The 23561-nt window shown below is 41.6% G+C and overlaps 1 protein-coding gene across 1 annotated transcript in view; it reads left to right on the plus strand.

Moving 5' to 3' along the window:
* Nucleotides 1-1384, plus strand: part of LOC126456430 (trypsin-1-like) — a 108842-nt gene extending 107458 nt beyond the window's left edge. The window contains exon 8 of the mRNA XM_050092183.1: nt 1184-1384. Within this exon, the coding sequence (XP_049948140.1) occupies nt 1184-1330 (147 nt within the window). The 3' untranslated portion in view covers nt 1331-1384. The remainder of the gene's footprint in view (nt 1-1183) is intronic.
* The last annotated feature ends 22177 nt before the right edge of the window (nt 1385-23561 follow it).

A 23561-nucleotide genomic window follows, 5' to 3' on the forward strand; every position in this document is an offset into this window, starting at 1 on the left:
GCGGGGCGTGTTGGGAATTAGTATGCGCCGTATGGTTTGCCTTAGCGGCGAAATCCACTTTCATTTGGATGGGTTCGTCACTAGCCAGATTGGCACATTGGGGGACTGAGAAGCCGCATTTCGCGGCCGAGAAATCTCTTTAGCCTCAACGGGTGACTATGTGGCGTGTAATGTCGAGTCACTCATTGGTGCGATATTTCTCGACGGCACGGTGACTACCGAACGGTACGTGAAGGGTTTGGAAGATGATCTCATCTCCATTATCCAAAGTGACCCTGATTTCGACAAAAAGTGGTCCATGCAAGACGGAGCTCGACCCCATCGAAGCGGGAGATCGTTTGATGTTCTGGAGGAGCTCTTTGGCGACCGCATTCTGACTCTGGGGCACCCAGAGGCCACTGGCATGGGCCTCGATTGGCAGCCATATTCTCCAGATCTGAACACACGCGACTCCTTTTTGTGGGGCTATATTAAAAAGGAGGTGTACAACAATAGCCCCAAAGCCACTGCTGAACTGAAAACGGCCACTCAGGAGGTCATCGAGAGTATCGATGTTCCGACACATCAGCGGGTCATGCGGAATTTCGCTGTTCATCTGCGCTACATCATTGCCAATGATGGCAGGCATATCGAGCATGTCATAACCTAAATCTGAATATCTGTAGTGTCGTTAACATGTTAGATAAGGTGTGTGTACGCCGCAGTTTGTAACTAATTTACGTTTTTCCTTATATGGTTCTGTAATTGTCACCCTCTATGTAACTAAGGCGAGAAAAGCCAATGATTCCTTCAGTATAGATGCACACCAAGCTCGTACGCTTACAGCAATCAGAGAAATGTCACGAGTAATGAGGATAATGGGGAATGTGTGGATAAGCTGAGAATTTGGGTCCGACAGGAGGTGGGGTAGGATAGTCCGTGCCATGACGACGTAGTGGTCAGCGAATCTACCTAGTAAACAGGAGACCCTGCTTCGAAGCCCGATCCAGCACAAATTTTCAGCTTGCCCCATTGATATAAATCAGTGACTATTGGCAGCTAATGTCTTTAATTCCTGTGTGCTTTGACTCACAGTGGCTTCAGAACTAGAATGATGTCAGAAAGAACAGACACCACATATAAATACAGCAAAATTATGCACTTTGAAATATTGAAAATTTTACATTGGAAATGATACCTACAGGCTGATTCTGGAGGGCCGCTGTTCCACGAGGGAGTCCTGGTGGGCATCGTGTCGTGGTCCTACAACTGCGGCGAGCCACCCTATCCAGACGTATTCACGCGCGTGTCCAGCTATGTGGACTGGATCAACCAGTACATCACCGCCTAACAGTGGCTGTGGGTCGCTTCCTGATTACAGCAAAGTTTTAATGTATTGCGTATATCATCTTGTCATAAGTACAAAGATGTGAACAACTGACAATAAAATACAAAATGTAATTCAGTTCAGTCAAGAGTGTGTTCCACCACTTACACATCACACGTCATCCTATTTTACTAAGCAGTCTCGTTATTGCGTAGAACAAACGTTACTTAACATGTAATATTAGAAAACTACAAAAAATATAGAATTTTTGCTGAGAAACACAGGAGAAATCGACGAGCAGGTTATTTTAAAGCTACTTATGTATAGTCGCGCTCAAAAGAATCCGAACGACCTGAATTGCATTTCGCCTGATTCGCATGCAACCCACATAACGCAGGTGTCTAGCAGGTCCTCTAATCGCTCCTCGGTACAGTCGTTTGACAATTGAAAGTGGTTCCAACAAGTTACCACTAGAAAACACTGCTCTGTATCGCAATAACTCAAGATGTAAAGTAATACCAAGGCAACACAAATATCAGGGAACACCTTATCACAGATAAGACTGTCTTTACGGCTTATAAGCTCACATTTATTACAATAAATGACACACCTGAAATGCTACCATTATCATTATTACGTCAGATAGGTAATGCACATAGTAAGTTCGTCGTATTCATGATTTCCTCTTCAATGTAACATACCGTACCTATTATTTAACACAAAATGACATTAAAAATTTAACTTATTCACGAGGAGCTAGTTGAGAATATGTCTGAACTTCAAATGACACGACGAACCGTCTCGTTCTGCATATGGATACAAACCCAGGTCATGCAGACTAAGCTAAGCCTTCGCGATTGACGGAAACTAACAGTCATTCCTGACGAAGCGTACAGAGAGTGATATACCTCGATTTTAGACAGTATCAGTTATTAAATATCAACTTAAAATAACATAACGTATACATTTTTAACGGACGCGAATTCCTACCCAGCATCTACTGTCCTTGTTAACGAACTACGAGAGATGTTAAATATTTCTTCTTCACAGGTAACTTACTTGAGATGCCGTGAGGTAAAGCTTTGAGTTGGACAGGAATTCGAACCCAAAACCTAATCGGATTGTTATCGAAGCACAATCTACTGTGCCATATCGGTTTTTCGCGGCAGTAGCTAGATGTTCTAACTGAAATGACGAGATGAAACATAAATTTTTTCCTTCCCAGGACTCCAAAGTGTCACCTATCGCTGTTATATTCCAGAGAAAACGAACATTAAATATGGGTTTGCTACACCAGCAGCGACATGTGAGCATGTTTGAACTAGGTAAAATATGACGAAGAGTTCAGTGGTGACTGGGAATCGAACCCCATAAATATCGTTGTTGCCTGCACACAAAGAGACGTCAGCTACTGAATTTTTCTCCACCAGCAGTTCGGAATAACATCCTTGAACTTACAGTGATCTCGCAAATAGTTCTGTGTCTCACTGGGAGTCAAAAACGTCATATATCGATAGTGTTGACAACGAAAGAAAATACATTAAAATTCAAAATTATTATCCACCAGCAGATAGGTGTCCTCATGCTAGAGCTTAATAATACATAATGAAAACTTATACTGGTGTCACTCTGAGCTAGAATTTATGGTCAGCGACTAAGTGTATGGTCAATGAATCAGATGCGTGTTTTTCAGCAGGTAACGTCGGCCTAATCATGTGGGAGAAATGACAGCGACGTATATGGGAAGGCAGTAAGATTCCTTGGCTTTTGGTTTGGCAGTATTCGACAGCCATTTCTAGGCGCTAGTAAATGAAGAAAGGCAACGCGTTTTTGTTTTCAAGTAAAGTCTTCATCAATTACTTTAGTTTTAATGTAATCTATGAGTAATTTCTGACGCTTGATATTAAGATGAAAGGATTCCGTGACAGGAAAAGAACCTATTCTTGGGCACAACTACTTCTATAATGACCAAAAGGCATTAAATGATCTTCAAACACATGTGTTTCAGCAGCGGTATGAAGAAAATGATAGTAATAACGACGGTATTAATCGAATTATCGGGTAACTTCACGCTTCACAGTGGATTTTCTCGAAATTTGCTGAATTAGTGAAAATTTCCAAATGGCCTCACATCGAGGCTATGATGCCTAGAAGAGTCTTTACATCCTGCTGACATGAGAATAGCATAATCCGCGCGTCAAAAGCTTGCTTCTACTTAAACATTTAATAGACTCGCATGTTTTCCACCGTGACTAATTTCGTAAGCTAAGCAGATCATCCGTTACAGCACACTCCTGGGGCTTGGAAATGTGGCCAAAATGGTCTGGTGGAACGAACTGTCACAGGTGCAATGCGTGGGTTCAGGCGTTTAATTTTAAGAGGCACAAACAGATTTACTTTACCTCTGGTAAACTCAAGAGAAAGACGTTATAATCCAGAATCCGCATTAAACATCACGTTCCCTCTTTACCAACTGGGGAATGACATAGGCGGAAGTCATGGTACACAGAAATACAGTCGCCAATAAACTTACTTACATTAGAAAATTTTATTTTATTTGATGAACCGATTGCCATTTAAAGGAACAGGGCTCTTATTTTACTCGTACTTGATTCAACTAGAGACGTTTAAAAATTTGGTGCTGGACTGTAATTCGAATTCGTATCTCCTCTTTCGAGGATATGAATCTCTCGGAACAGTATAGTTCAATCTTTTCGTTCCTTTTCCCAAGATTGCAATCCTCCAAAGGTAAGTATATGGGTCCGAATCATGATCCAGTACAAAAATATTGATAATTTCATTTCAAGCCCTATCACGTGCACACCGGCCCGCTACTGAAAACTAACGTGCATTTTTAATGTCTGTTCATGTGTTGCCAACATTTGCAATAGGTGTCGTTATTACTGGTCAAACACGCACACATCTTACTGTTGGTGAGTAAGCAATTGATACTTAAATTATATTCGTGTATGATAAAGAAGGACGGTAGGTGTGCGGTTCGATTGTCGCTCAGGCACAAAAATTTGTATCCTTACTTTAGATTCAAATACCTAGCAGCTGGTAAGAAAAACCAGTATGTAACATTTGATTTTACTTAGTTAACAATCCAATTACGTGTTGGGTTCGTATCTCCCTCACAGAACTTCACACCATGCGATTCAACCTTAAATGCAAGCATACATTGTTACTTTTGAATGGAGGTATATCAGAAATCTTTTGTGGTTAGTTAACAGGGACGAAAGGGTCTTGATAGGAGTCATTACAAAAACTGTCGCCTTTTATTTTCAAGTTTAGATTTGATTATTGATATTGGCAAAAATTTCGGTAATTCATGCCTCTTCATGGCTAGTCAGCAATATGATATGACTAGATTACATTAGATTTGATTAGATTAGTACTTGTTGTACTTGTTCCATAGATCATGAATACGACATTTCGTAATGATGTGGAATGTGTCATTTTAATGAAAGATTTCTTTACATACCATGATTCAATTTCTTTACAACAATTTTTTTACTGTCTCTCTCTCTCTCTCTTTCTCTCGCTCTCTCTCACACACTCGCACATTCTTATTTTTATTTGTTTGTTGTGCTGGACTATCTGCGAGGCACGAAAACGTCCGTCAATGAGTTTCTTAGTTTTGAGTAGACTTACGAAAGAAATATAAAAACAACTATGAGAGTTACTGATTTATGATGCTTAGTTTGCAGTCAATTCTGAGTATTATTAGTAACTACGCTCCAGTCCCTAAACCTAGTTACAGAAATGTGAATCAGTCGGATTACGTATTCCAGGCCATAGCACCTTTGAGACGCCAGCTATGGTCACTTCCCAGCCCGCTGCAGGATCACATTGGTTTGTCTTCTTCCTCCAGGCAATGTAACTAAGATTTGGCAACAAGGCAAGGTATGTTTGGCAACTCTGTGATCGACGAGTTACTTCCTGGTGTGCACGGAATTGAGCCTCAAAGTTCACTTGATTTTTCCTGTCATTTCCATTGAATGATCTGAGTTATTACCGCTTGAGGTGTAACAAAAGATTGTAAATTTATGGTTTTCAGCCCAGGAAAGTCGTTGCACGCGTAAATCGCAAGTAATCTCTTCCTTTAAGTAGCGGTTTACGAGTTCTAGGCACTATTGGCCTCGTAAGAGGACATGTAGGCACAGGCCTCTTCCCTAGCTATGTGGTAACGTGCTGACTTGCGAAGAATCGTTTGTTGTGGTTTGTCGTTCCAGTTTTGTGGAGTGTAACGTTTCTATCTCTTCTGTGAAAGAGCTACAAGCAGTCAGATCAAACATCGATAAGGAAATCGCAAGGAAGTACTTTCGGCTCATAGTGAAATGTTGAAAAACTTACAATGCTGCATAACAGGCAACGCCTCTCTCCGCTGCTGACAAGCAAATTTTGGTTTTGTAGGAACACATAACTTTATTGATGAAATGCCACATTTGCATACCACTTGAGTATGACACAGCATACCAATCAAACACAGACTCAGTCGAAATCTTAGTGAGTAGTATTTTACTAATTCGTGGCGATAGAGGCAAGCTTGTGTACAGATACTCAGTTTTATTGAAACAGACTTTCGCCGTACGATTATCGTGGGTAGTTTTATTCCATTTCTTATAATGCAGTTCAAAATTTTCGTAAGGTTTCTTTTAGTGTTGTTAAAACAATAGTAAACACGAGAGAGAAATTAATCATCAACGATATATGCGAATTCTCTGATGTTATCTATAACAGTCTGACAATGCACATGCAGTTTATTGATTACATGCATGTAGAAAACTTGTTCTGAGTTAAAGCTGTCAAACAAGGTTTGATGAAGAATAAAATGCCACAAGCATACGACAGCTAATGTAGAAAATACTTTTCTGACGTATTTTGGCACGATGCGTTCTCGCCATACATATTACCAAAGTTTCGAGATGCATCTGCTGCCTGGTAGTCTATTAAACCTGAAAAGAACAAAATGTCGCAGAAGTTAGCCCTTTTTCCACATGCGACTATTTTGTGTTGAGAAGTGAAGAGAATTATGTTCAAAGTTCCATTAAACTGATAACTTCAGCAGACAGCAGCATTGCGTTTTAAAAAATGTAGCAGTGAATGTACTCGAACTCACGACATCTCATCTTCAGTGGCCGACACTTACCGTTCTTTTTTTTTCATTTTGTTCGTTATTGATCGTTGTGCTTGGTCGTTGCATACGTCGCAAGATATCCTGTTCAAGTTCGGTGGTTGATCCTTCCACTCAGTTTTTTTTTATTACAGAGGCAAACCGGCTCTCTTACCGAACACGCTGAGCTACCGTGCCACCATTTTTAACCTATCTAACCTAAGGACATCACACACATCCATGCCCGAGGCAGGATTCGAACCTGCGAGCGTAGCGGCCGCGCCGTTCCAGACTGTAGCGCCTAGAACCGCTCGGCCACCCCAGCCAGCAACAAGGTAGCGCAGTTCTTTAACAAAGTGCAGGTGAGTCGTGCAGTTTCGTTTCGGCTGGTCTAGCGGCGAGCGAGGTACATTAACACTATGCCGTCCGGCGACCGTTAAGCTACTAGCCCAGATGTAGCTACAGCAGTTGCAGAAGTCAACAACAATTTCTCCAGAACTTCCGCATACCACAGTGCTGTGAGATAATGCATATGGTCGGATCTAGACTTCTGAGAGACAGACAGTTACAGCTTTTCTTTTGCAATGCACGACGTTTTCAACAAACAGTAAGCGCACTAGACTGGAAAGGAACACTTCCTATTTAAATTTCATCATCCTGCACTGCTGACAGTTCTGTGTAGGTTTCAGTTATATGATTTTATTTCGTTGATTACAAAATAGAGTCCAAAGTATGCACTGGGTAGCTGAGGCAGCAAGTTCATGGCGATTCGGTCAACCAAGTAAATGAATTTACTGAACATGCTGCATACCACTACAGGGAGCCTGTGTGTCAGAATTCTCATCCAGTGTGGCGCAACGGTGTTTTGATAGAAAAATGAGCCATACGGAAGAAGTTTTGCTGGTCTGTTGGATTGATGATAGGTTCATATTTTCAAGGTATCGGTTCGATGCCAACCTCTACTGATGATTTTTGATAAGAAGAGACAGATTCTATTCTCTTCTGGCTACTCCAAGTGAAGAAGGTATAATGGCATTGTGGTCTGAAATTCACATTAATCATGATATTCCTTCTCTACGAAGTAGACGTTAGGTTGAACTACAATAAAGTCATGAGTGGCGACATGTAGAAACTCTATCAGCAGTAACCTTCCTTATACTAGTTATTTATTTCTAGTGACGGAACACTGGGAATGCAACTCAGCTCGCCCTTAACGCGGAATTTGATCCCTTCGTGACAATAGAGGTCGACTACAATTTGTTGTTTGTTTAAAACTGCAGATTCCTCAACATCAACACTAACGATATATGACGTTTTTGACTCCCAGTGAGACACAGAACTATTTGCGAGATCACTGTAAGTTCAAGGATGTTATTCCGAGCTGCTGGTGGAGAAAAATTCGGTAGCTGACGCCTCTTTGTGTGCAATCAAGAACGATATTTGTGGGGTTCGATTCCCAGTCACCACTGAACTCTTCGTCAAATTTTTTGTAGTTCAAACATGCTCACATGTCACTGCTGGTGTAGTAAACCCATATTTAACGTTCGTTTTCTCTGGAATATAACAGAGATAGGTGCCACGTTGGAGTCCTGGGAAGGAAAAAATTTATGTTTCGTCTCGTCATTTCAGTTAGAACATCTAGCTACTGCCGAGAAAATCCGATATGGCACAGTAGATTGTGCTTCGATAACAATCCGATTAAGTTCTGGGTTCGAATCCCTGTCCACCACAAAGCTTTACCTCACGGCATCTCAAGTAAGTTACTTGAGAAGAAGCAATATTTAAGATCTTTCGTAGTTCGTTAAAAGGACAGTAGATGCTACGTATAATTTCGCGTCCGTTAAAAATGTTTACGTTATGTTATTTTAAGTTGATACTGTCTGAAATCGAGATATATATCACTCTCTGTATGCCTAGTCAGGAATGACTGTTAGTTTTCGTCAGTCGCGAGGTCTTCGCTTAGTTTGCATGATCTGGGTTTGAATCCATATGCAGAACAGACGGTTCGTCGTGTCATTTGAAGTTCATACATATTCTCAACTAGCTCCTCGTGAATAGCTTAAATTTTTAATGTCATTTTGTGTTAAATAATAAGTACGGTATGTCACATTGAAGAGAAAATCATGGATACGACGAACTTACTATGTGCATTACCTATCTGACATAATGATGAGAGTGGTAGCATTTTAGGTGTGTCATTTATTGTAATAAATGTGAGCTTACAAGCCTTAAGAACAGTCTTATCTGTGGTAAGGTGTTCCCTGATATTTGTAGTGCCTTGGTATTACTTTACATCTTGAGTTATTGCGATACAGAGCAGTGTTTTTAGTGGTGACTTGTTGGAACCATTTTCAATAGTCAAACGACTGTACCGAGGAGCGATTAGATGACCTGCTAGACAGTTATTGCGATACAGAGCAGTGTTTTCTAGTGGTGACTTGTTGGAACCATTTTCAATAGTCAAACGACTGTACCGAGGAGCGATTAGAGGACCTGCCAGACACCTGCGTTATGTGGGTTGCATGTGAATCAGGCGAAATGCAATTCAGGTCGTTCGGATACTTTTGAGCACGACTCTACATATCTTAGAAAATGTATTGGTGCGAATAACTATCTGTACCGTACCAGTCATGACCGATATCTTATTTTTCTTAACATTAATCTCTCTCTTAAGTTATTAAGAGATTACCAGGTGAAAAGTGGGTTAAGCTGTTTCATAAACCGCAATAACCGGCTTGGGTGAAATTAGTACAGCCGCCATTGTGGCCATTTCAACGAGATAACTACATATTTACGTAACTATTTAGAAAATTGCCTTCATTTAATTGAACTTACGCAGACAGCCGATTGCAGAGTAAATTATGACAGTAGAAACATTAAAAATTCATACAGGTGCGAAAAGACAGTTATTCCGAGAGTGTTATTTTGTGTCCTAGGATCTTTAAATCCGTAGACATTTCGTCAGTTTAACTCGCTTAGTCCTTATGAAGGAGAGTTAAATACTGACTCTCAGAATATTCAATAGCATCACATTTTCATAAACCGTAAATGCTGTAAGACTAATAATACTTTACAAAAACAAAAAAATTTGATGTTATATCACCTTTAAAATTTTATTAAGTGTTAAGCAAATGGTTTGTGAATATACAAAACACTGAATTTAGTATCATCAATTTACATGACTCTCCCGAAAACGGTACAAAACCAAAAACGTTTTGACTTCTTTTCAGTAACACCGGACTGCACCATTTTCCATAGTTTAACTGCTTGCTGGATATGCGAAAGTTCAACTCTTACGTAATTGTTCGGATTTAATGTCTTCCGTTACCAGTTGCCAATAACCTCATAAAAGACAAACAACGAACAGGTGAGAAACAGTTGAGAAAATCACCCTTTTTCCGTTAGTATAATTTTTTTTCGATTTGCACCAAAGTCGAAGCTGAGCAGCGAAAAATTTCTTCTCTTCTTCAACAGCGTTTGGTGCTAACAGTTAGTCGTTTTCGTCCTCGACAGGCTGCTGCTGTTCCAGTCTTCCGGTCTTCCAATGCTTCCTGTCTGTATTCTTCCCATTTTAACGCTGGTCTCTCCTCTTTCTTCCGCGCGGCTTCCACGTTGAAATCTTCCTCGGCGCAAATTTTGATTAATTTTCGAACGTACCGGTACCAGTGAATGTCTGTATTCTTCAAAGATTTTGCAGTGGAGCACGTTATCTCTATTGGTCTCCACACTTTATTTCGAAATTCATCTTGTCACGTTACCTGCAGACGTCTCATATAGTCATATTCCAGTGTTCTAATTATCTCCCTAAATCTCCCCGTTTCAGGCCACATCTCTGCTCCTTACAGAACTATGTTCTCCACCACACTTTAATAATTTCTTTATTAGCGTCCTGCCGAACAATATTATTCCATAATGTGTCATGGAAAGATTTAGAAGCTCTCATCCCCGTTGTTGTTGTGAACCGTATCATTTTCACGCGACCAGAAATTTGCAGTTTCTGCAGGATTTCAGTTCTCCTTCCCCATGACAAAGTTTTATCTCCTACTTAGGCGGTAGCCCTGGCGACCGTGTGGCAGAACGACCACCTTCTCGCCCAGTCTCTCCGCCCAGCAACGGCGGCAGCCGCGTCTGCGGCGAGCTGCGGGCGGCACCTCCTCTCCACTGGAAGCTTCATCGTCTGGGGCGGAGTGCACCACGGCGACCGTCGAGACAGCAGGCGCGTCACCCACCTGCACAGAAAACGAGTACTCACTTTGAAATGCTTAGTAGTAGAATGTTCACGAAGATGTAATTTGATGTGCGCACGGCTTAAGAAGTGTTTTGGAAAATATTTCTGTATTTCCGTACAAGAGATGGTTTCGCAGCTCAGAACGGAATCAGAGGAGGAGGGATGACGGGAGACTAGTGTTTAACGTCCCGTCGAGAACATGGTCATCGGGGGCCGAGGACAAGGTCTGATTACGGAAGGATGGAGGACAAAAGCGGCCGTTCCCTTCCGTAGGAAACAATCCAGAATTTCCTTCAGTGATTTAGAGAAACCAGGAAAAACGTAACTCAGGACGGCCAGAAAGCGAGTCCCGTGTGCTAACCACTGTGCTACTCTGCACGGTACAAAGGAATCGTTAATGGTTATGTGATGATGACTCTGTCTGAGTAATCAATGATCCACATTGAGCATAGTCTATTACGTCGTAAGCGAAAAGCGCAAGATCTGTTTCAAACTAGTGCTGTTTCTGAAAAAGGAATGTAATATCGCTTGGCCTTTGGTCTCCTTCAAACCACTTGTAAGTTGCCGACTTCATTAATTTTTTCTTTTTTCTTTTAATTCGATGTATTCCTTGGGACACTGTCATCGACAACTATTTGAGGTTCTCCCACAATCGCTTTAATAGAAGAAATAAATACCGTAGAAGCTTTGAAATGTGGTGTTACAGAAAAACGATGAAGATTAGATGGGTAGATCATGTAACTAATGAAGAGGTACTGAACAGAATTGGGGAGAAAACATATTTGTTGCACAGGATAAATTTTACCACCAGTTTACCACTGGTGTGGAGCTTTGAGAGGGGGGTGGGGTAAAAATCGTAGACGAGACTAAGGGATCAATACGATAAGCAGATTTAGAGGGATGTAGGTAGCAGTAGTTACTGTGAGATGAAGGTCCTTTCACAGAATAGAGTAGTTTGAGGAGCTCCATCAAACCAGTCTTCGGATTGAAGACCACAACAACAACAAACACCGAAATAGTAAATAAAATACCTGTAAGTTTAGGATGACATTTGTGTTATTAATACATTACAGTGGCAGATTCTAAACCCATACAAGGAGAGTCTGTAAACAATAAAACCAGTGACCCACAAACAGAGATTTCAAACAAGAAATGTGAATGTAAAGTTGAAGCCTTCTTTTTTTTTCATTTCTGCTCTAAGCCTGCTGAAATTAATTGCTCTAGGACAGTGCATACAATTGCGTACAATTGTTATAAAAGCTTTCAGTAAGTGGCAAAACTCGCTCCTTTATGCAACGTCGGAATCCCTCATTGAATAAATTAGTCCGTCATATTAAATGCAAATTTCATGATAGTTGTAGATGTACATTCTGATGGTATATGCTTCTTACATAAACACGATATATGGAAAAATGTCATCCATAAAATTCCGAGGACAGCAAGGGTAAATAAGTGCTTGATAAATCACACAATATGCTCAACAGCTCTTGCATCCAAGCTGCTGACGGGAATGACATACAGGAAAGTGGAGAGGCATATCTGGTATTGTGATTGACAACGGAAGGAGGGCTGAAGAAAAATCAAGACACGGTCGTAGGGTAAGTAAACATTCAAAAATTGTCCAACTATGTGGAGTGGTGTAAGACATTCTAAATTCTGAGGGAGATAGGAATAAATCATAAACCAAAATTAAAAGACGAAGCTTAAAGGTCTCGGTTTAGAGTATAAGAAAGGACGCAGTCTTTCAGCCATACTTTTCAATCATTACAGCACAGAAGCAATGATGGAAATTAAAGAAAGCTTCAAAAGTTGGTCTAAAATTCAAGGTAAAACGATATGAATAAGAATATTCGCTGCTGACAATGCTATCATCAGTGAAAGTGAAGAAGGAAAACAGATTTGTTGCACGGAATTAACAGTCAAATGAGCACAGAACGTGGATTGACTGTAAACCGAAAAATGAGAAAAAAATGAGAAGTGGAAAAATGAAAGTACCAAGAAACCTGACATCAAAATTCGGGATTACGACGTAGGTGAATTTAGGGGGTTCTGCTACTTTGAAAGGGAAATAACCCATGATGGAAGACCACAAGGCGACATAGAAACGGAAATAGCACAGTCAAAGAGGGCAAATACAGCCAAGTGAAGTCTATTGGTAACAAACAAAAAGAATGTGCGTTTGGAGGACAGCATTGTCATGGTAGTGAATCATACATTGTACGAAAACCAGTGCGGAAAAGAACAGAATCCTTGTAGAAGATAGAAGGTGGGGTACATTCAGCGAAAAATTTTGGGCGTTGGGTGCATATCCTGCTTCTTCATGAGGAGGTTATAGCAGAAGAGGAGTTCGTGGAGCGCCGCAGCAAAGCAGTCAGTAGACTATTAATTCAGAACAGTAGAACATGCTTGGGACGTGTTGCAACGTGCAGCGACCGTTTGGAAGTACTGTCTCCAAACACTGTATGACGTCTGGATGAACAATGTTGAGGACTGCCAGAGGCTTATGCAGGTATATTACGACCATCTTCTGGACAGCATACCTAGGATGTTCCTAGCAACGTACAATAGACAGTTCAGCTGCGCAATGTAGACTCATTCAGTAGCACATTTTGATTTCAGGGATGCACACTTTCAAACATAAAAAATTTGCTTTGGTTCTCTTCTAGATTTTGTGTCACATTAAATCGATATGGTTTAGATTTAGAAACGGTATTTCTTTAGTTTCTGCTCCCCTGCAGTTCAAGGTATAGATACTCAAAAATAAAGAACTTTTCCCAAATTAGTCTCTTATATTTGTACCCTGTCGTAAAAGAAACTTCCATAATTATCTCATGACTCTGTTGCATTAAAATGTTGCGTCAGCAAGATGCTCCGGACAGTGACATTGAACTGTATTTCCGAGGATCCCTTTTTAAAGTTATTATGTTTACGAGAGCTACCAACGTGCTTTTCGAATAATGTGGTCGTGACCCAAGCGGGAGGCACTCACAGTAAATACGAGATAGAAGAACAGCTTACTCCCCAGCGTGCACGAATTCAGAATTGGAATTTGACTGCCCTTACTTTCATTGTACCTTCAATATTCTTGCCCTCCCTGGTGATCATAATGTCGTCTTACCTTTCCCATGGTGCACTCCTCCTGCTGTGTGTCCTGTAGCCCAGGACTGACGTCTGCAGCATCAGCTGACATCGGCATCTTCTGCGGCTCTTCTGACCTCGGGGGAACACCTTCCTCTTGACCGGGGCCCAAACGGAACCACATCCACACCACGTTGAAATCCTGTGGGGGTTATGTTTTCGTGTTCATGTTTTGATTTATTGTTTCTACTTTATTTGTTTCCAATTTTCAAATGGTTCAAGTGGCTCTGAGCACTATGGGACTTAACTTCTGAGGTCATCAGTTCCCTAGAACTTAGAACTACTTAAACCTAACTAACCTAAGGACATCAAACACATCCATGGCCGAGACAGGATTCGAACCTGCGACCGTAGCGGTCGCGCGGCTCCAGACTGTAGCGCCTAGAACCGCTCGGCCACCCTGGCCAGCTGTTTCCAATTATTTTACCATAATCTAAGACACTCATATTTTCCAATACAAGATACTGTGATTTTATCATCATGTAACTAGAGTCATATAATTTTCTCAGTGGATACCATGGAAGTCCGACTTCCTGTGTAAGACATATATCTTGTTAATGCGGCATGTTGACTGGTTTATATGGCAAAGTGGACGAGAGCATCCGCTCGTTGTCTCCGTGAAATACTTAACGGCAACCCTAGACAAGAAGAAGTTTAAACGCCGAGTATGTTGACCTGCTAATATTAGCTGTGGACTCAGTACCTATGTCACTCTCCGGTTACGTTCAGTCATGTCGCCGGCCGGTGTGGCCAAGCGGTTCCAGGCGCTACAGTTTGGAACCGCGCGACCACTACGGTCGCAGGTTCGAATCCAGACTCGGGCATGAAAGTGTGTGATGTCCTTAGGTTAGTTAGGTTTAAGTAGTTCTAAGTTCTAGGGGACTGATGACCTCAGATGTTGAGTCCCATAGTGCTCAGAGCCATTTGAACCTTTTTTTTTCAGTCATGTCAATTTATACGTCCTTGCTTAGTGAGGAAACCGAAACACATATCGTTCGTTTCACAATTTTCAGATAAGTTCGGACAGGGAGTCAATGACCTGACCACGGCGAAGGTCACACGACAGGATGTGCTGCTGTGCAGAAGACATTAATCAACAAGGCAACGTGGAGTCATTTGTCCATTAAGCAACATGAACCCTCATTCTCACGGAAATGGGTCCATTGCCGATAAATATCATTTTCAACGATTACAACACGTGCTTGATATGTATTCTATCCACAAAGACAAGTGATAACAAAAATAAATGGTGATTTAGTTTAGCTTTTTAGCTTTTCTTACCCCCCCCCCCTTTCTCAAGATTTTACATTTATCCGGCATCAAATTCTGATCATGTTTCAAAGAGTGTGGATGTAATTACTGCTCTGTTACATCATAATTGAGAGGAAACTAACACAGACAATGAATAGTCGTCGTATTTAGGTTAAAAATGTGTGGTTAGCTGGCAATTAAGTGCGTAAAAAGCAAGTCTGCATTCACGCATTCATTGCATACTCCATCTGGAGCTAAGATGAAATCTAACAGGAGTGGGAGAATGTTGTAGGATTGGTAAAATCGAGGCTGGGAGATAACTGACTGTATAAAAGACAAAAATGTACGGATCGGTCATATAGCAGACGGAGGTTATTCAGAGATCACCGGTGGACAGAGGCACCTCCATCACGTCCGACACCCCTCCGTGCCGACAAAGTGGCAACACAGTAAAAACGCTGATTCCGCCCACAGACCATGGATACCGTACAATCGCCGGACCATCCTCTGCAATTGGCGTCACTGAATGCGGTATGATGGGCGTGGGATAAGCACACCGTTTTCCAGGTCATTGTCAGTGTCCGTGTATTGCAGCCTCCACTTCTCAGTCTCAGTAGTTCCTCGATTGGTCTCAGGAGGCTGAGTAACCCGTTCCCGTCCTCCCGTCTAAGAAAATTCGCTGAAATTTCCGGAAGCTGAACCGAGGTTTTCCGTGTGATATATCTAATTACCCATTAGCGCCGGTAACAGTTACCCAGTAAAATTAAGTTCTAGCCCAGCACAGAAGTAAACCTTAGAGCTATCAGTAAGTGATTGTTCGCTTTTAGCTACCGATACTTGTGCCAACTTTAGAAAATGCAGAAGTTCTCGCGCTAAACTCAAATGTGATGTGTTAATTAATGATCACTTTGATTATGTATAGTCTATGTTCCCCTAACCCTCAGTGTTATACTCTTCACATTCCTCGACGCTGCTCACCTGTGGGTCCAACAGTACAGGGTCTGCGTCGTCGTCGCAGACCGCTACGACACGAAGATCTTCGGTGTCTGTCTCCCGTCCACAAGGGAGACAGAAAAAGGCGAGAGCTCTGCGGAACATCTGCGAAGATAAAAGAAGTGTATACATATATGAAGTGTGGTCCTACATTCATAAATTAGCCGAGCAGAATGCCTGCGGCGCAGAGGTGGATTGTAAGCCAATCTCAATGTTTGGGATGGGTGCTGCGACTTTTACGAGAAATTCCACGCCTCATCAACATGCTACGCAAAGCTACGAAAACTAAAGAATTTCTGGTAATGTATGATGTTGGTCGACATTAAATATTTTCTTACAAAAACCACGCCTTGACCTCAGAGCAAATCAACAACGCTTACTAGCAAAGTTATGCGTATTTATTGAATAGGGATATTATTGTTTCAAGTAGAGTGAGTTGTTGCAGCACTATACTAACGAATAAATGGAAAAACAAACTATTTTCACGTAAAGATACAAGGTGCACAACTTTGCTTCCGCCACTTGCCAATAGGTGGCGACAACGGTACCTAGCGGTCGAAAGAAACATATCGCCGATGTCAAGCAATTAGCTAGGACCTCGGTCAACATAAACTCATTCAAAAATTAGTCGATCTGTGTCTGCATCATAAAATTGTACTTTACTGAAAATGAAAGTTTACGAGTCTAATTCTCCTCATTTGCGGGAGGTGTTACTGTTTTGTTTCAATATGAAGAAAACAGCGACTGAGTCTCATCGAATGCTCTCAAGTACGTATGGTAAGGACCCTATTAGTGAAAGAACGGGTCGTGAGTGGTTTCAATGCTTCAAGAACGGCGATTTTAACGTCGTAAACCGGAATAGTGATTGAACAGATAAAGTTTTCAAAGATGCAGAATTGAAGACATTGCTGAGACAAGACTCGCGTCAAACTCAACAAGAATTGGCACGATTAGTAGGAGTGACACAGCAAGCCATATGGAAACATCTCAATGCTATCGGCAGGATTCAGAAAGAAGCAACTTGGGTCCCGTGTGAGCTGGATCCGAGAGACGTCGAACGGCGTTTGTGTGTTTGTGAACAGTTGCTTCAGAGGCAAAAACAGAATGGATTTCTGTATCGCATTGTGACCGGGGACGAAAAATGGTTTCATTACGATAACCAAAAACGCTAAAAATCGTGGGGATATGCGGGACATGCTTCCACGTCGACGGCCAAACCGAATAGACATGGCTCCAAGATCATGCTCTGCATTTGGTGGGACCAGGTCGGCGTCGCGTACTATGAGGTGTTAAAACCAAGTGAAACAATCACAGGTGCTCGTTATCGAATGCAATTATTGCGTTTGAGCAGAGCATTAAAAGACAAACGGCCGAATACAGCGAGAGGCACGATAAAGTGATTTTGCAGCACGACAACGCTCGACCCCACGTTGCAAAAGAGATCAAAACCTACTTGGAAACGTTAATATGGGAAGTCCTACCCCACCCGCCGTATTTTACAGACATTGCTCCCTCTGACTATCACCTGTTTAGATCAATAGCGCATGGCCTGGCTGACCGACACTTTTTTTCATTAAAGCCTCAAATGTTGGGGAAAAAACGGAAGCAAAGCTGTACACCTTGCAGTTTGGTCCCAAAGTTCGTTTAGAAATTTTGTATGAACGATATATTTAACGTGAAACACAGCGGAGTCTCCATACCATATTTCTCAGAGAGTAGGTTTCTTCAATTTAAATGGTAGCCAAGGGCCATGGCCACTGTAACAGATCGATTGTCGCCATTCTTGTAATTTACTACTAGGACAAAAAGGTCAGTCGTCAGATGGACAGGAAAACCATATTTGTTTCTCTTTACCGGTTTCGACAGTTTACACTGTCGTCTTCAGAAGTGAAATACGTACAAAACAATGGTGTGTCGACGTCAAAACAAGATTCACCCGATTGTGTCCTTTGAAACAGAGTCAATGAAACCGGGAGACATCTCAAAAAATATGTCATATTTGTCATGAGTGGCAACCAAATACCTGACTAATTTCACATGGCATGTAATATGCGCGAGAAAAGTGAACCACCAAACTGACGTAATTTACATTTTAAGCCAATCCTGTGACTTGCTCGTTTGGAGATGACGGTTGATAAAGGGACAGTTGAGAGCGCAGCCAAGGTCAAAAATGCGGGAGATTCTATGTTTAATCAATGCGAAATATACGTTGCTGAAAGCACAGTTTGTATCAGTAAGCACCGCTTTCAGACTTACTACCGGCAACTGCCCACCATCCGCGGATAGCCCACGGCCGAACGAGAATGTGGCGAGCGTTAAAGAACAAATAATCGCCTATGCCGCAGATTGGACTTCATAATATGTTAGAAAAATAAAATTCAGTGCTGTGCTGCATTAGTTCATGTTCGAATCCATACACAGCCCAATTATAAATACGGGTTTCTTCTTGAATGTTGCACTGAAACTGAAATATAGTTAGGATTTTCAGTTCCACGATAATGTTTTCGTGGCCAGAAAATAAAGAAATGTTGATTTTTAATTCGGTTGGAAGTGATTAATAACTTGGACTTGGGTGATTTCTTCTGATGAATAAATACGAACTTAACTAAAAATGTTACTCTTGGACTTTGGTGAATTTTGGGTAACACTCATGTTACAGATCGTTCTGCAAATATACCACGCGCAGCATCGACAACCGCAAGACCAGCTATCGTCTTTGCCACAAGGATGAATATAAATGTTAATGCTCCTCATTTCCCGCCCAGCAGTTTTGGTTGTTCTCTTCGGTTCCTGCCTAACCACGCACTCGGAAATCACCAGATATTTACTTCATTTTTCGTTCTGTAATCAAACGGAAATGTAAATATAATCGACTATCGCAGAACATACTTGTATTAATGTCACAAAATGTGTTAACAACACTAAAAGGAAAAAAATATATACATATATTTACGTGTAGTGGGATGCGTTCCTACATCCTGCGACTCCATATACCACCACATTATCTATTACGCTCGCAGTTTGTCATGGAGTTTTAGTCTCCTCTCTTGGTTATCTTACTATGTCTTGAAGGCTTATATCGTTGATGCACTATTAACTGCCATTTAACAATATTGGTGACATGTTTGTGATAAATTATGAATGGACCGTTTCTTTAAATGAAATACTGCAATTATAACAAAAGTGTGTCTCATTTGTAAATTATTATTGACAACAGCTTACTCCTGAGAGAAAAGTTTTGCATGAAGGAGATAACCTTCGAAAAACTATTGTATGAAGTTTAATTGCAACAATAATTATAAAAAATCGTACATAGAGCGTCGTATTTTCATAAATCTCGGATACACGTACATGAAGTCGTCTAAGAGCCCCGTATCGAACGCTACCGAATGTCCACAGCAGTTACTACTGTTTTCGTTATTGTGCGTGACGTCAAAACCAAGTCACGTTTACAGAAAGTCTTTTAAATGAGTGTTAGCCGTGAATTTTCCGAATACTGCCATAGTTATGAAATTTCTCCCACTCCACTTCTTCTGCTTAGGCACATTTCAGTAAGTCAAGTCAGGGCTTATTAGTAATTAGTAATACCGTAGTAGTCTCGGGAACTCATATTAAGGCGCCGTTTTGTGTGGCTTATCCCTAAGTTGGTGAGTACGTCTCGAAGCACCCAGGGTCAGTCGGTTGAACGAACCTAAGAGCCTGTAGAGTTGGAGAACCGCCATAACACGTGACCACGTTGAGTTTGACTGGAATACTCTCTTCCAAATTCAAAAGGTGGCAGGGGTAGAATAAAGGGAACGAAAGGCTATTTACAATTTGTACAGAAAGCAGATGGCAGTTATAAGAGTCGAGGGACATGAAAGGGAAGCAGTGGTTGAGAAGGGAGTGAGACAGGGTTGTAGCCTCTCCCCATTGCTATTCAATCTGTATATTGAGCAAGTACTAAAGGAAACGAAAGAAAAGTTCGGAGTAGGTATTAAAATCCGTGGAGAAGAAATAAAAACTTTGAGGTTCACCGATGACATTGTAATTCTGTCAGAGACAGCAAAGGACTTGGAAGAGCAGTTGAACGGAATGGATAGTGTCTTGAAAGGAGGGTATAAGATGAACATCAACAAAAGCAAAACGAGGGTAATGGAATGTAGTCGAATTAAGTCGGGTGATGCTGAGGGAATTAGATTAGGAAATGAGACACTTACAGTAGTAAAGGAGTTTAGCTATTTGGGGAGCAAAATAACTGATGATGTTCGAAGTAGAGAGGATATAAAATGTAGACTGGCAATGGCAAGGAAAGCGTTTCTGAAGAGGAGAAATTTGTTAACGTCCAGTGTTGATTTAAGTGTCAGGAAGTCGTTTCTGAAAGTATTTGTATGGAGTGTAGTCATGTATGGAAGTGAAACATGTCCGATAAATAGTTTAGACAAGAAGAGAATACAAGCTTTCGAAATGTGGTGCTACAGAAGAATGCTGAAGATTAGATGGGTAGATCATATAACTAATGAGGAGGTATTGAATTGAATTGGGGAGAAGAGGAGTTTGTGGCACAACTTGACTAGAAGAAGGGATCGGTTGGTAGGACATGTTCTGAGGCATCAAGGGATCACCAATTTAGTACTGGAGGACAGCGTGGAGGGTAAAAATCGTAGAGGGAGACCAAGAGATGAATACACTAAGCAGATTCAGAAGGATGTAGGCTACAGTAGGTACTGGGAGATTAAGAACCTTGCACAGGATAGAGTAGCATGGAGAGCTGCATCAAACCAGTCTCAGGACTGAAGACCACAACAACAACAACACGTTGAGTTTTGGTCATTAAGAAAAAGAGAAGATTCATTTCAGTTAGACTTGCCAGTAAAAAGCAATTATGATACGTAAAAGCATTATGGTCTGTCTGTCCCAAAATTACACCAAAAGAAAACCGAGACACCTGTTGTAAACGCACCAGCCCCATCTTATTAATGAATCAGAACCACGGTGTGGCGTATTTATTGTGTTGTGATTGAGAAAGAACAGATAGTACTGTGGTAAGATGGTTGGCACATACATCTCTTATTAATTTAGAATTGGGTTCAAAAGAGATGTGTCCCATTTACTGTCACTTCGTTGTCCAGTCAGACCGTGGGTATGGAGCACATCCCAGTTTCCCTTTCTCTTGTCAACAGGTCTGTGATGTGAAGGTCGATGGCAGCATGTCATGACCTCACACAATTGCTGGATGCTTTACGATCGGTACCCCTGGGATTTGCAGTGCGATGATAGAGGCTAGCACGAGTGGGGTGGTTGTAGGTTCTGGAACATTCCGTAATTATTAGTACTGGAATACTTTAGTATTTACTTAACTTTGTCCTGCTACTGCTCTCCAGGAACATAACTAATAACAACTATCTTTCTTGAATACAAAATGGTTCAAATGGCTCTGAGCGCTATGGGACTTAACATCTGAGGTCATCAGTCCCCTAGAACTTAGAACTACTTAAACCTCACTATCCTAAGGACATCACATACATCCATGCTTGAGGCAGGATTCGGGCCTGCACCGTAACAGTCGCGCGGCTCCGGACTGAAACACTTAGAACCGCTCGGCACCGCGGCCAGCTTTTTGAATACAAATGACTCATTAACAGACATTAACTGCATTATACAACAAGCAAAATAACGCAATCCCGTTATTAAGTGCGTAATACATGTGCGACCTAGAGGCTGCGAACCTAGCGAGCGGAAGGCTATTCTAATCTGACTTCGCTCACGACCAGTAGGTTACTCGACCGGTGCGATCTGCAAGTCTCTGTCGGAGCCAGACCGCGGCGCTGCAAGCGCCAGCGAGTCCAGAGAGGTTGCAAGTGCTGGACCACTATCGATTATCGCAACCTCTAATGTTGACACCACAGTCTGCGATTTGGCTGAAATTTTAAGAAAGCTCTAGAACGCCTTTAATGCAAGTAGCAAAATTTGAAATGGCAATTAAGGTTGTTTAAATTTATCTCTAACTAAAGCTTGCAAGTTTCGAATTCTTCTTCTTTTGTCTCAGGCTTATCGCGTGTGTTTACTGGGTCGGAAAATTAATGTGAATACGGCAATGGTGAGAGGCCCCTGTGGTCTAGGGCTGATGACTTTGATTAGAAATCAAAACGTTATCGGTACAGCTGCCGCTTAAATTTTGATTAATAATCAGCAATGGCGGACGAAGACTTCGGCATAAGCATTCACGGTTATTATGCCAACGGCCTTGTCAAAGCTGCCGGAGGAGCAGACAGCGGTTCAGGGCACTCTCTTGTCCTTGGGGTGGGACATTGCCCATAAGGGCAGAAGAATCAGCAATGATCAACGGCATGAGGATGCAGAAGGCAATGCAAACCACCGCATAAAAGACACTTAATGAATAGCCACAGGGTATGTGGTCTGTAATTAAAAAGGTGTCATGATGATCTCTCCTTTGGCAAAAGATTCCGAAAAATCCTCCATCCGGACCTGTGGGTGTGGACTGTCAAGTGGGTGGTGACCATGAGAAAAAGGCTGAGTAACCAAAGAAAGCATAACGTACTCCGAGTCGGTGGGTGGAATATCAGAAGCTTGGACATTGTAGGGAGGCTAGAAAGTCCTGATAGGGTAATGCAAAGGCTCGATCTAGATATAGCAGGAGTCAGTGAAGTGAAATGGAAAGAACAGAGGGACTCCCGGTAACATGAGTATAGAGTAATATCAACACCATCTAAACATGATGGAACGGAAGTAGGATTCGTTATGATTAGGTAGGTAGAGAAGAGAGTGTGTTACTCTGAACAGTTCAATGATAGGACAGTTCTTATCAGAATCGACAACAAACTAACAGCAACAACGACAGTTGAGGTATACATGCCGACGTCGCAAGCTGAAAATAAAGAGATTGAGAAGGTATACGATGTTACTGAAAGGGTAATACAGTACGCAAGGGGAGATGAGAATTTCTCAGTAATGGGGGAAGGGAGTTCAGTTGTAGGGGAAGAGTAGATGAAAAAGGTCACAGGAGAGTGTGGGCTTTGGACATGAAATGAGAGAGGAGAAAAACTAATGCTTGCGGTAATAAACTTCAGCTAGAAGTAGAATACTTTGTCCAATAATAAGAGGAGGACGCATACTTGAAAAACACAGGGTGATACGGGAAGATTTAAGTTAGATTACGTCATCGTCAACAGAGATTCCGAAATAAAATAGTGGACTGTAACGCTCAGCCAGTATCAGACAATATAGTAGTGATGAAGAGTCGGCTGAAGTTTAAGTGTTTAATTAGGAAGAGTCAATTTGCAGAGAAGTATGAAACGAAAATACTAAGAAACGACGGAATACGTTTGCAGTTTTATTAGGCTATAGATACAGCAATAAGAAATAGCTCGCTAAGTAATACAGATGAAAACGAAGGGACATGTCTAAAAAGGGCAATCACAGAAGCTGGAAAGATAAAGATGGATAGCAAGCATGTAACTGCGAAGAAACTCGGGTAACAGAATAAATACTCCGGCTGACCGATGAAAGAAGGAAGTAACAAAATGCTC

This window comes from Schistocerca serialis, chromosome 1, assembly GCF_023864345.2.
Source record: "Schistocerca serialis cubense isolate TAMUIC-IGC-003099 chromosome 1, iqSchSeri2.2, whole genome shotgun sequence".
Taxonomy (NCBI): Eukaryota; Metazoa; Arthropoda; class Insecta; order Orthoptera; family Acrididae; genus Schistocerca; species Schistocerca serialis.